We start from the raw sequence: 15648 nt of genomic DNA, 5'->3' as shown, positions 1-15648 counted from the left end.
TCAGACACATCACCAAAGGTATTCTTCACATACCAAACAACTTCTGTCTTCCTGAGCCTACCCTGTAGTCAGACACATCACCAAAGGTATTCTTCACATACCAAACAACTTCTGTCTTCCTGAGCCTACCCTGTACTCAGACACATAATCAAAGGTATTCTTCACATACCAAACAACTTCTGTCTACCCGAGCCTACCCATAGTCTTTTTATCATCCTCATAATTAGCTCTAACAAGAGAATTTTCTGACCTCCAGACCAATAACAGATAATGAGCTGGGAATGCGATTCTCAGATGTTTATACATACCATTTGGTTCTTATAATGTAAAATAAATCTATCAGTGCTTTCAACTTGAACCACTGACTTATTACAAAAGGTTAGAAAGGGTAAATAAATAACGTCACAAATTAGGACCCCTGACAGAACATTGTTATCACTAGACAGATTTAGACACTCAGCACGACTACACCTATTACTCACCCCCTGCTCTGCTTCTAAAAATAGTAACAAATCATCTGTTGAGAGGTAGTCTGCATTACTTGCATATCTGGAAGACAGAAGAAACAAGAATAAAGTCGTTTAGGTCAGGGTGAAGGCTGTTATCTTGATGGAATGAAAGCAGGGCGAGCAGGTTAACTACCATTACCAGTAATAATTAATATAGGGATCAAGACAGGGTGTAGACTACTATTAATATATCAACAAGAGGTCCATTGGACCTGTATCGCCCACCTGGTTTTATATTTAAGTCATTACAACTGAATGCATTAGTACATCTTTATATGAAATTTCCTCAAATCCAGACAAGATCTATGTTCTAACCCAACTGGGACCACAATATCTGACTTTCAACTAATCAGGGGCCTCCATTGAGTTGCCATGTCAACAGATTTTGAAATAAGTAATATGTCATATTACAGTGTGTAATTAGACAATACTTTAATTTTCATTCAGCTATAAGCTTTTATAAACCTAGAAACCAATTTTTAACAATTTATGAAAACTACATCATAGAATATGATAATCTACCTGTACCATTTCTTAGGACGGCAGGGGTCAAATCAACCTCATTCAATTAAGAAATGTTTGCAGGCAATTAGGGGATATTAGCGTCTTAAAGCAAAATATTAGATAATTTTCCTCTTTGAGGCCGGGTCTTTCTAGCCCCAGGGGTTGAACCAGTCTCATTTATTTAGGAAATGATTGCCCTCCTTCAATGAAGTTTCAGAGCAAATTTGGTTGAAATCTTCTCTGGCATTTAGGAGGAGATGTGTTTTAAAGCAAATATAGCTAAGTTCCCCTTCAGGACCCCGACCCCCTGGCCTCAGGGGTCGACCAACCTCATTTATTTAAGAATGATTGCCCTCCCCTACTGATGCTTCAGACTAAATTTGGTTCAAATCCTTTTTGGTGTTTAGGAGGAGATGCTTTTTAAAGCAAATTTAGCTAAGTTCCCCTTCAGGGCCCCGCCCCCCCCCTGGCCTCAGGGGTCAAACCAACCTCATGTATTAAGGAAAGTTCGCCCTCCCCTAGTGATGCTTCAGACTAAATTTGGTTGAAATCCTCTCCGGTATTTAGGAGGAGATGCGTTTTAAAGCAAATTTGGCTAAGTTCCCTTTCAGGGCCCCGCCCCCCTGGCCTCAGGGGTCGAACCAACCTCATTTATTTAAGAAATGATTGCCCTCCCGTAGTGATGCTTCAGGCTAAATTTAGTTGAAATCATCAATGGCGTTTAGGAGGAGATGCGTTTTAAAGCAAATATGGCTAAGTTCCCCTTCAGGGCCCCGCCCCCGTGGCCTCAGGGGTCAAACCAACCTCATTTATTTAAGAAATGATTGCCCTCCCCTAGTGATGCTTCATACTAAATTTGATTGAAATCCTCTTTGGCGTTTAGGAGGAGATGCGTTTTAAAGAAAATTTAGCTATGTTCCCCTTCGAGCCCCGCCCCCGTGGCCTCAGGGGTCAAACCAACTTCATTTATTTATGAAATGATTGCCCATCCCTACTGATGCTTCAGACAAAATTTGGGTGAAATCCTCTTTGGTGTTTAGGAGGATATAAGTTTTAAAGCAAATTTAGCTATGTTCCCCTTCGGGCCCCGCCCCCGTGGCCTCAGGGGTCAAACCAACTTCATTTATTTATGAAATGATTGCCCATCCCTACTGATGCTTAAGACTAAATTTGGTTGAAATCCTCTTTGGCGTTTAGGAGGAGATGTGTTTTAAAGCAAATTTAGCTAAGTTCCCCTTCAGGGCCCCGACCCCCTGGCCTCAGGGGTCGAGCCAACCTCATGTATTAAGGAAAGTTCGCCCTCCCCTAGTGATGCTTCAGACTTAATTTGGTTGAAATCCTCTCTGGCGTTTAGGAGGAGATGTGTTTTAAAGCAAATTTAGCTAAGTTCCCCTTCAGGGCCCCGACCCCCTGGCCTCAGGGGTCGAGCCAACCTCATGTATTAAGGAAAGTTCGCCCTCCCCTAGTGATGCTTCAGACTTAATTTGGTTGAAATCCTCTCTGGCGTTTAGGAGGAGATGTGTTTTAAAGCAAATTTAGCTAAGTTCCCCTTCAGGGCCCCGACCCCCTGGCCTCAGGGGTCGAGCCAACCTCATGTATTAAGGAAAGTTCGCCCTCCCCTAGTGATGCTTCAGACTTAATTTGGTTGAAATCCTCTCTGGCGTTTAGGAGGAGATGTGTTTTAAAGCAAATTTAGCTAAGTTCCCCTCCAGGGCCCTGCCCCCCTGGCCTCAGGGGTTGAACCAACCTCATTTATTTAAGAAATGATTGCCCTCCCCTAGTGATGCTTCATACTAAATTTGATTGAAATCCTCTTTGGCGTTTAGGAGGAGATGTGTTTTAAAGCAAATTTAGCTAAGTTCCCCTCCAGGGCCCTGCCCCCCTGGCCTCAGGGGTTGAACCAACCTCATTTATTTAAGAAATGATTGCCTATCCCTACTGATGCTTCAGACTAAATTTGGTTGAAATCCTCTCAAGGCAGGATGTAGGCTCCCATTAATAATTAATATAGGGATCAAGACAGGGTGTAGGCCTCCATTGATAACTAATATAGGGATCAAGGCAGGGTGTAGGCTCCCATTGATAACTAATATAGGGATCAAGAATATATATTTGCCTACACATGATGTTTTTTTAAGTTGTTAATAAAGTGAGCCAAAATTCACAATTCATGTAATATAGGGATCAAGACAGAGTGTAGGCTCCCATTGATAATTAATATAGAGATCAAGACAGGGTGTAGGCTTCCATTGATAACTAATATAGGTATAAAGACAGGGTGTAGCCTCCCATTGATAATCAATATAGGGATCTAGACAGGGTGTAGGCTACCATTGATAAGCAATATAGGGATCAAGAAAGGGTGTAGGCCTCCATTGATAACTAATATAGGGATCAAGGCAGGGTGTAGGCTCCCATTGATAATTAATAAAGGGATCAAGGCAGGATGTAGGCTCCCATTGATAATTAAGGCATTTAGGAGGAGATGTGTTTTAAAGCAAATTTAGCTAAGTTCCCCTCCAGGGCCCTGCCCCCCTGGCCTCAGGGGTTGAACCAACCTCATTTATTTAAGAAATGATTGCCCTCCCGTAGTGATGCTTCAGGCTAAATTTAGTTGAAATCATCAATGGCGTTTAGGAGGAGATGCGTTTTAAAGCAAATATAGCGAAGTTCCCCTTCAGGGCCCCGCCCCCGTGGCCTCAGGGGTCAAACCAACCTCATTTATTGAAGAAATGATTGCCCATCCCTACTGATGCTTCAGACAAAATTTGGGTGAAATCCTCTTTGGTGTTTAGGAGGATATAAGTTTTAAAGCAAATTTAGCTATGTTCCCCTTCGAGCCCCGCCCCCGTGGCCTCAGGGGTCAAACCAACCTCATTTATTTAAGAAATGATTGCCCTCCCGTAGTGATGCTTCAGGCTAAATTTAGTTGAAATCATCAATGGCGTTTAGGAGGAGATGCGTTTTAAAGCAAATATAGCGAAGTTCCCCTTCAGGGCCCCGCCCCCGTGGCCTCAGGGGTCAAACCAACCTCATTTATTTAAGAAATGATTGCCTATCCCTACTGATGCTTCAGACTAAATTTGGTTGAAATCCTGTCAAGGCAGGATGTAGGCTCCCATTAATAATTAATATAGGGATCAAGACAGGATGTAGGCTCCCATTGATAACTAATATAGGGATCAAGAATATATATTTGCCTACACATGATGTTTTTTTAAGTTGTTAATAAAGTGATCCAAAATTCACAATTCATGACTGCTCCCAATACATTTATAGAATAGGGATCAAGACAGGGTGTAGGCTACAATTGATAACTAATATAGGGATTAAGACAGGGTGTAGGCTCCCATTGATAATTAATAAAGGGATCAAGGCAGGATGTAGGCTCCCATTGATAGGATCAAGGCAGGGTGTAGGCTCCCATTGATAACTAATATAGGGATCAAGAATATATATTTGCCTACACATGATGTTTGTTTAAGTTGTTAATAAAGTGAGCCAAAATTCACAATTCATGACTGCTCCCAATACATTTATAGAATAGGGATCAAGACAGGGTGTAGGCTACCATTGATAATCAATATAGGGATCAAGACAGGGTGTAGACTTCCATTGATAACTAATATAGGGATCAAGATAGGGTGTTGGCTTCCATTATTAATTGATATAGGGATCAAGAATATATATTTGCCTACACATGATGTTTTTTTAAGTTGTTAATAAAGTGATCCAAAATTCACAATTCATGACTGCTCCCAATACATTTATAGAATAGGGATCAAGACAGGGTGTAGGCTACCATTGATAAGTAATATAGGGATCAAGACAGGGAGTAGGCTACCATTGATAACTAATATAGGGATCAAGGCAGGCTGTAGGCTCCCATTGATAACTAATATAGGGATCAAGACGGGGTGTAGGTATTGGTAACTAATATAGGGATCAAGACAGGGTGTACACTTCCATTACTGATGCTTCAGACTAAATTTGGTTGAAATCCTCTCAAGGCAGGATGTAGGCTCCCATTAATAATTAATATAGGGATCAAGACAGGGTGTAGGCTCCCATTGATAATCAATATAGGGATCAAGATAGGGGGTAGGCTTCCATTGATAATCAATATAGGGATCAAGATAGGGGGTAGGCTTCCATTGATAATCAATATAGGGATCAAGATAGGGTGTAGGCTTCCATTGATAATCAATATAGGGATCAAGACAGGTTGTAGGCTACCATTGATAATCAATATAGGGATCAAGATAGGGAGTAGGCTTCCATTGATAATCAATATAGGGATCAAGATAGGGAGTAGGCTTCCATTGATAATCAATATAGGGATCAAGACAGGGTGTAGGCTACCATTGATAACTAATATAGGGATCAAGACAGGGTGTTGGCTTCCATTATTAATTGATATAGGGATCAAGAATATATATTTGCCTACACATGATGTTTGTTTAAGTTGTTAATAAAGTGAGCCAAAATTCACAATTCATGACTGCTCCCAATACATTTATAGAAATACATCATTACAATTATATATATTAAATATGTATACACATTTTTTAAGATTATGTACAATTTGGTTGCCACTTGGCATCAGATTGGTGCTGTGCATGTCTATACTTACTGAATACCAAACAGCAAAATAAAGGAAGTTGTTTACAGTTGTCACTCTTATACTGATCTTCATTCAGAGGTGTCTGCATGGTTAGTTCATACATGACTGTAGGTGTTTTATAACAGGACAAGAAATTCCTATATATATATTTACATACCGAACCAATAGAAAGTAAATCTCCGGGCGTGTCGACAATTCCTTGAACAAGGTTACAAATTCGTCACTGTGTATCCTCCCCCGGGGACTTGTCCAGCCCTCCATGCTACCATCAGTCTTCTTCAGCTCAAATTCCTGGACAGATCAATATTAGGAGTAAAGCAACAAAGAATTAAAAGTTATTGACAGTTAAGTATAAATATTTTCTATTGCATATATAGCTGTAACAAATCCTCATGTTTTATAGAGCAGCATATAGCTGACCATCAACATGCAATCAATCAGAACCTGAAGCATGAGTTCATGGTGAGTTTTAAAGGAATAAGATAATAGTTATTGTGTTGGAGTTGTGGTGACCTACCTTAAGTTTCTGGTGTATACGGGCAGAAGAAATGTTACTGTTAAGCTTGCTGATGAGATTGACCACGTCTCCTTCCTCTAACAGTCCTGCTGGGTCTTTAGTCTGGTCTTGGAACATTTCTAACAACCATGTACAGTGTGGTCAAGGAGAGTACAATTAGCCCTTACCTTACAGTAACTTCCCTACTAACGTTCACATACTACTGTGATAACAAGGACATCTGATAAAGTTTTCTCTGTTTTAATAACAGACTTTTTTTGCAACCAAGCCAACCATATTTCTAAATTACCCATTCTTATATCCTAATTACATAAACTTACATCCTAATTACACTCACTTACATCTTAATTACACATACTTACATCCTTATTACACATACCTACATCCTAATTACATAAAATTACATCCTTATTACACATACTTCCATCCTAATTACACATACTTACATCCTTATTACATATACATACATCCTAATTACACATACTTACATCCTTATCACACATACCTACATCCTAATTATACATACTAACATCATTATTACTACACATACTTACATCCTTATTACACATACTTACATCCTTATTACACATACTTACATCCTTATTACACATGCCTACATCCTAATTGCACATACCTACATCCTTATTACACATACTTACATCCTTATTACACATACTTACATCCTTATTGCACATACATACATCCTAATTACACACACTTACATCCTTATTACACATACCTACATCCTTATTACACATACTTACATCCTTATTACACATACTTACATCCTTATTACACATACTTACATCCTTATTACACATACTTACATCCTTATTACACATACTTACATCCTTATTACACATACTTACATCCTTATTACACATACTTACATCCTTATTACACATACTTACATCCTTATTACACATACTTACATCCTTATTACACATACTTACATCCTTATTACACATACTTACATCCTTATTACACATACTTACATCCTTATTACACATACTTACATCCTTATTACACATACTTACATCCTTATTACACATACTTACATCCTTATTACACATACTTACATCCTTATTACACATACTTACATCCTTATTACACATACTTACATCCTTATTACACATACTTACATCCTTATTACACATACTTACATCCTTATTACACATACTTACATCCTTATTACACATACTTACATCCTTATTACACATACTTACATCCTTATTACACATACTTACATCCTTATTACACATACTTACATCCTTATTACACATACTTACATCCTTATTACACATACTTACATCCTTATTACACATACTTACATCCTTATTACACATACTTACATCCTTATTACACATACTTACATCCTTATTACACATACTTACATCCTTATTACACATACTTACATCCTTATTACACATACTTACATCCTTATTACACATACTTACATCCTTATTACACATACTTACATCCTTATTACACATACTTACATCCTTATTACACATACTTACATCCTTATTACACATACTTACATCCTTATTACACATACTTACATCCTTATTACACATACTTACATCCTTATTACACATACTTACATCCTTATTACACATACTTACATCCTTATTACACATACCCACATCTGAATTACACATACTTACATCCTTATTACACATACTAACATCCTGATTACACATACTTACATCCTTATTACACATACTTACAACCTAATTACACATAACTACATCCTTATTGCACATACCTACATCCTAATTATACATACCTACATCCTTATTACACATACTAACATCCTTATTACACATACTTACATCCTTATTACACATACTTACATCCTTATTACACATACTTACATCCTAATTACACATATTTACATCCTTATTACACATGCTTACGTCCTTATTTCACATACTTACATCCTTATTACACATACTTACATCCTTATTACACTTCCTTACGTCCTTATTTCACATCCTTACATCCTTATTACACATAATTACATCCTTATTACACATACTTACATCCTTATTACACATACCTACATCCTAATTACACATACGTACATCCTGATTACATACACTAACATCCCAAGTCTCTTTACTCTGATTACCTTTATTTAAAATGTGATTTCAATATGTTATAAACTGCATAAATGTTTAGGACAAGTTATCAAGAATACCACAGGATCTGTACCTCATATCAAAGAGACATACTTAGAATCCTTCTGATGCCTTCCTGCATGAAAATAAATAACTTTTGAAATTTAACATGAAGAAACAAGAACACGCCATGTTTCTGACCTTGCGAATTCCCAAGGTCATTTGTTTGGGGAAAGTTTATAGCACTTCATGCCAGATCCCTACTGGCCACGTATCGTCATTCTAGGCCTGTTAGTTTTCAGAAGAAGTTCTTGAAAGGTTTTTATATATTTGACTCTTGTGATTTTGAAAGTAGGGTCAAGGTCATTTATTTGAGGATTTCAGTCAGACCTCAGCAGCCTTATTAAATGTGTGTTGAATTTGACTAACATCGAACCTGAACGAGAAACTTGGTTACTCCAGCCAAGTTTTATAAAAAATCTTATGATTCCTTCATAAGATATTGCATGGAAAGCGAAAAAAATGTAGACAGACAGACCGAGGAGCTGATTACTATAAAGCACCCACATCACGATGCCCGACACTAACTATGCTTGCTCTATATTATTTGGTAAAGCTGAATTATTTCTGGGATGTGCTTATTTTTTTTATAATCACTAAAAAAAAGTGAATGTATAGGTATTTCCTTTATTTGCCAATGATGGATTGATTTTAAACTATCAAAGCTGAAGAAATTATTAATGCTCATGAATTGGCAGGCAGCTCTGTCTCAAATGTGAACTTCGTTTAGTATAAATATTGACCAAGCTTCATCAAAATCCAGCCACATTGTGTGGAAACAGTCACCAAATCAGAAATTGGTATTCTTATTAATTATGATGAAATTTTTTTCAACATCAAGTCAGCTTCGTCTTTGTATAACTTATTGAATTTTGGAAGAGTCCATACACATTTGTTTACGTTATTGAGTGGAAACCATCAACCAATCAGATCACAGTACATTCCTCAATTATGTGAGGATTTTATCAACTTTGAACCAAGCTTCAGTCTTTGTATATTATACATGTTAACCAGGTTTCAACAAAATTGAACGGTATTTAACCAAGCTGTCTTGAAGAAATAAAGGTGTGCATGGACCAACCAGACAGGCAGGCAGATGGACTATGATTTATCCCCTGTATGCTCCCTGTAACACTATAACATATACATGGCAAATCCCCAGTCCTGTTGGTATAATGTAGCATGCATTATTTCAACCAACCCAGCCTTTTAATTTTATTACAGTAAACTAAAATATAGTTGACATAGTCTAGTCTAATCATTCGAGTCATTATTGTACACTTGCTAGTTTCCTGGCCACCTTCTTAGGCTTGCTCAAGGCTGCCATCTAATTGACAAGTCAGACATCTCAATCAGGACAAATATTATGTCAAAAAGGATATGCATCTCTCATCTGTTGCATTTCTTCAATGGCCTCTGGAGTTGCTGTAACAAAAAATAAGCCTTTCATTAACTTTGAGATTGGTGGTAACATATATCAATGTCTCTGACACTGTAATATACATCAATGTCTCTGACACTCATATATCAATGTCTCTGAAACTGACTGTAACATATATCAATGTCTCGGACACTGACTGTAACATATATCAATGTCTCTGACACTGTAACATATATCAATGTCTCTGACACTGAAACATATATCAATGTCTCTGACACTGTAACATATATCAATGTCTCTGACACTGAAACATATATCAATGTCTCTGACACTGTCACATATATCAATATCTCTGACACTGTAACATATATCAATATCTCTGACACTGTAACATATATCAATGTCTCTGACACTGTAACATATATCAATGTCTCTGACACTGTAACATATATCAATGTCTCTGACACTGTAACATATATCAATGTCTCTGACACTGTAACATATATCAATGTCTCTGACACTGTAACATATATCAATGTCTCTGACACTGTAACATATATCAATGTCTCTGACACTGTAACATATATCAATGTCTCTGACACTGTAACATATATCAATGTCTCTGACACTGTAACATATATCAATGTCTCTGACACTGTAACATATATCAATGTCTCTGACACTGTAACATATATCAATGTCTCTGACACTGTAACATATATCAATGTCTCTGACACTGTAACATATATCAATGTCTCTGACACTGTAACATATATCAATGTCTCTGACACTGACTGTAACATATATCAATGTCTCTGACATCAACTGTAACATATATCAATGTCTCTGACACTGTAACATATATCATTGTCTCTGACACTGTAACATAAATAAATGTCTCTGACACTGGCTGTAACATATATCATTGTCTCTGACACTGTAACATAAATAAATGTCTCTGACACTGGCTGTAACATATATCAATGTCTTTGACACTGTAACATATATAAATGTCTCCGACACTGTAACATATATAAATGTCTCTGACGCTGTAACATATATCATGTCTCTGACACTGACTGTAACATATATAAATGTCTCTGACACTGTAACATATATCAAGGTCTCTGACACTGACTGTAACATATATAAATGTATCTGACACTGACTGTAACATATATCAATGTCTTTGACACTGTAACATATATAAATGTCTCTGACATTGGCTGTAACATATATCAATGTCTCTGACATCAACTGTAACATATATCAATGTCTCTGACTCCAACTGTAACATATATCAATGTCTCTGACTCCAACTGTAACATATATCAATGTCTCTGACTCCAACTGTAACATATATCAATGTCTCTGACATTGACTGTAACATATATCAATGTCTCTGTCCCCAACTGTAACATATATCAATGTCTCTGACTCCAACTGTAACATATATCAATGTCTCTGACACCGACTGTAACATATATCAATGTCTCTGACTCCAACTGTAACATATATCAATGTCTCTGACATCAACTGTAACATATATCAATGTCTCTGACACCGACTGTAACATATATCAATGTCTCTGACATTGACTGTAACATATATCAATGTCTCTGTCACCAACTGTAACATATATCAATGTCTCTGACTCCAACTGTAACATATATCAATGTCTCTGACATCAACTGTAACATATATCAATGTCTCTGACTCCAACTGTAACATATATCAATGTCTCTGACTCCAACTGTAACATATATCAATGTCTCTGACTCCAACTGTAACATATATCAATGTCTCTGACACTTTAACATATATCAATGTCTCTGATACTGACTGTAACATATATCAATGTCTTTGACACTGTAACATAAATAAATGTCTCTGACACTGGCTGTAACATATATCAATGTCTTTGACACTGTAACATAAATAAATGTCTCTGACACTGGCTGTAACATATATCAATGTCTCTGACATCAACTGCAACATATATCAATGTCTCTGACACTGTAGCATATATCAATGTCTCTGACACTGTAACCAATGTCTCTGACATTGACTGTAACATATATCAATGTCTTTGACACTGTAACATAAATAAATGTCTCTGACACTGGCTGTAACATATATCAATGTCTTTGACACTGTAACATATATAAATGTCTCTGACACTGGCTGTAACATATATCAATGTCTCTGACACTGTAACATAAATAAATGTCTCTGACACTGGCTGTAACATATATCAATGTCTTTGACACTGTAACATATATAAATGTCTCTGACACTGTAACATATATAAATGTCTCTGACACTGTAACATATATCAATGTCTCTGACACTGTAACATATATCAATGTCTCTGACACTGACTGTAACATATATCAATGTCTCTGACACTGTAACATATATCATGTCTCTGACACTGACTGTAACATATATCAATGTCTCTGACACCAACCGTAACATATATCAATGTCTCTGACACTGACTGTAACATATATCAATGTCACCGACACTGGCTGTAACATATATCAATGTCTCGGACACTGACTGTAACATATATCAATGTCTCGGACACTGTTACATATATCAATGTCTCTGACACCAACTGTAACATATATTAATGTTGCTGACACTGACTGTAACATCTCTTAAGGGTCTGGCCTTGATCTTCCTATTGCAAAACATATATCTTAAGAATTTCCAAATGGGATCACTTTAAATCAATAAACCAAAAAGTTCCAATTTTCAATTTTTGAAGTTAGCCGGGATAAGGGAACCAAAATACCCTTATAAAGAACCTGTGAAGTAATTGAATCTTCAGTGGGAGCCTAACTCGTAGGTAAGGTGGGTGACGGAGATACTAATTCTGTTACAATCAATTAAACTCTCTAAAGTAACATACTACTGTACCTCGGAGGGGGGTCTTGTCCCTTAGAAATAGGGGAAAATACATACAAGAAATTGATCATATAGGCATCAGTTTTATTTCAACATATGGATCTGGAAATAAGGACTTTTTGCATTGTTTGTGAACAAGCTCTTTCCGTTTTATCTCCTTTCAAAAGACTAGACCCTGGACACATTGCACGTATAAGTCTCAGAATAATCTATTTGTTTTGGGTTTTTTATGTCGACATGATGTTTTACCTTTTGATTGTAACTGTCTCCTCCTGTCTGAAGTATTATTTTGAACTTAATTTGGTTAGGATTTTGTTATAGCGTATTGACGGTGTGGTATTATGTTTGTTTTAATTGATTCCTCACAGTTCTAATGACCCTTAGGCTGAACACTTGTAAAACACATTCATTTCAGTTCTCCGTGCGTGTGTGTAATAAAACTTTATACCAGGACAATTCTATCTCGTACAATTCTCAGGTTTATAATGATAATTCTCTATCGAATATTCAATAGAAATGCTGGTTCTGAGCCAAGGAATATAAGTTTTAGTGGAAAAATTAGAGCTGTTCCTGTTTTAAATACAAAATGCTTTGAGGTAACAACAAAAATACATGGAATATGGCCAATATGCCTAACTACTATAACATGTGGGTAAGATAGATGGTGCTGAGTAAGTGGTGAGGGTGGTGATATATACCTCTACAATATCCTTGATTACTGTAACATGTGGGGGAGATAGATGGTGGTGAGGGTGGTGATATATACCTCTACAATATTCTTGATTACTGTAACATGTGGGGGAGATAGACGATGCTGAGTTAGTGGTGAGGGTGGTGATATATACCTCTACAATATATCTAACTACTGTAACATGTGGGGGAGATAGATGGGGCTGAGTAAGTGGTGAGGGTGGTGATATATACCTCTACAATATATCTAACTACTGTAACATGTGGGGGAGATAGATTGTGCTGAGTAAATGGTGAGGGTGGTGATATATACCTCTACAATATCCTTGATTACTGTAACATGTGGGGGAGATAGACGATGCTGAGTTAGTGGTGAGGGTGGTGATATATACCTCTACAATATACCTAACTACTGTAACATCTGGGGGAGATAGATGGTGCTGAGTAAGTGGTGAGGGTGGTGATATATGCCTCTACAATATACTTGATTACTGTAACATGTGGGGGAGATAGATGATGATGAGTAAGTGGTGAGGGTGGTGATATATACCTCTACAATATATCTAACTACTGTAACATGTGGGGGAGATAGATTGTGCTGAGTAAATGGTGAGGGTGGTGATATATACCTCTACAATATACCTAACTACTGTAACATCTGGGGGAGATAGATGGTGCTGAGTAAGTGGAGAGGGTGGTGATATATACCTCTACAATATTCTTGATTACTGTAACATGTGGGGGAGATAGACGATGCTGAGTTAGTGGTGAGGGTGGTGATATATACCTCTACAATATTCTTGATTACTGTAACATGTGGGGGAGATAGACGATGCTGAGTTAGTGGTGAGGGTGGTGATATATACCTCTACAATATCCTTGATTACTGTAACATGTGGGGGAGATAGATGATGATGAGTAAGTGGTGAGGGTGGTGATATATACCTCTACAATATACCTAACTACTGTAACAGGTGGGGGAGATAGATGGTGCTGAGTAAGTGGTAAGGGTGGTGATATATACCTCTACAATATACTTGATTACTCTAACATGTGGGGGAGATAGATGATGCTGAGTAAGTGGTGAGGGTGGTGATATATACCTCTACAATATCCTTGATTACTGTAACATGTGGGGGAGATAGACGATGCTGAGTTAGTGGTGAGGGTGGTGATATATACCTCTACAATATCCTTGATTACTGTAACATGTGGGGGAGATAGATGGTGGTGAGGGTGGTGATATATACCTCTACAATATACTTGATTACTGTAACATGTGGGGGAGATAGACGATGCTGAGTTAGTGGTGAGGGTGGTGATATATACCTCTACAACCACAATACATTAATGCTATATATATATAAGCTGGGAATAGAAACTCCAGGCTCTCATCCTATAAACTTTTCACTTTTCCATTCAGAAAATTTTTTCTTCCTATTCTCCAGACCGTCTTTGAAAAACAATAGTGATCTGATAGGAACTTCCCCATGGGCTTATACCAATTTTATACATCTATGCACTGACTATAGAGATTGTGACATATCTGATCATCCCTGGTCAATCACCAGGCTACTGATACTCTGCCAAGTCGGGACACCAAGGTTTTCCAATAGATCCTAGATATACTGCATCCCAAGGATCTCCACAGCAACATAAAGCTCATCACACTTGTAAAAGATGGCAGCAATGTTTAACGGGAATCAATTCATAAATCAGACTAGCCAAAGCTATTTTGTTCTTATTCATTACAGCAGTACATCAGCTATGGATAAAACAAACTCTTTTATTGGATGTGTATATTTTCTCTTTCGTTAGATCTTATTGATTTTTGGTCCATTTGAAACAAACGCTATTAAAGAATTGCTCTACAGAATACTTCAATAGGCCTTGCCTGCTTCTAAATTCTATAAATCAATCCATAAAAAGAGATATTTAAAATTCCACTTTGACATCAGGAACAGGAATGTGGCCTATACTATTGTATATCTATATAGTGACATCTTACTGGGATTGTAACTGGGAGGTAAAAGTAAATAGTTTGACTTTGAGGTAAGAGAACACAGCAGTACACAAAGCATTGTGGTGATATCATATATCATCAAACTATTTTCAAATTGTATATCAAAAACTAAACTCGCTGATAGAAATATCTGCACACTATTAATGCACCCATCATACACTTCACAGACATTCAATTATACAGATTACTGTCTATTTTACATGTCTAATGGGCCTCTATTTTATCAATCCACGGCCTAACCTATACCCCCCCCTGTATGGGCCTCCATTTTATCAATCCAGGGCCTAACCTATACCCCCCCCCC

The 15648-nt window shown here is 37.2% G+C and overlaps 1 protein-coding gene across 3 annotated transcripts in view; it reads right to left on the bottom strand.

Moving 5' to 3' along the window:
* LOC110454443 (inactive phospholipase C-like protein 2) overlaps positions 1-15648 on the bottom strand; it is a 115010-nt gene that overhangs the window by 39519 nt on the left and 59843 nt on the right. For all 3 annotated transcript variants that reach the window (XM_021503938.1, XM_021503939.1, XM_021503940.1), the window contains exons 4-7: positions 9720-9762; positions 6155-6284; positions 5795-5928; positions 483-549 (exon numbers count right to left, since the gene is read on the bottom strand). In XM_021503938.1, coding sequence (XP_021359613.1) covers positions 483-549; positions 5795-5928; positions 6155-6284; positions 9720-9762 — 374 coding nt within the window. The remainder of the gene's footprint in view (positions 1-482; positions 550-5794; positions 5929-6154; positions 6285-9719; positions 9763-15648) is intronic.

The sequence above is a fragment of the Mizuhopecten yessoensis genome, unplaced genomic scaffold, assembly GCF_002113885.1.
Source record: "Mizuhopecten yessoensis strain PY_sf001 unplaced genomic scaffold, ASM211388v2 scaffold7841, whole genome shotgun sequence".
NCBI lineage: Eukaryota > Metazoa > Mollusca > Bivalvia > Pectinida > Pectinidae > Mizuhopecten > Mizuhopecten yessoensis.
Note: the sequence above shows the minus strand (reverse complement) of the source record. Positions and strands in the feature narration are given on the sequence as shown.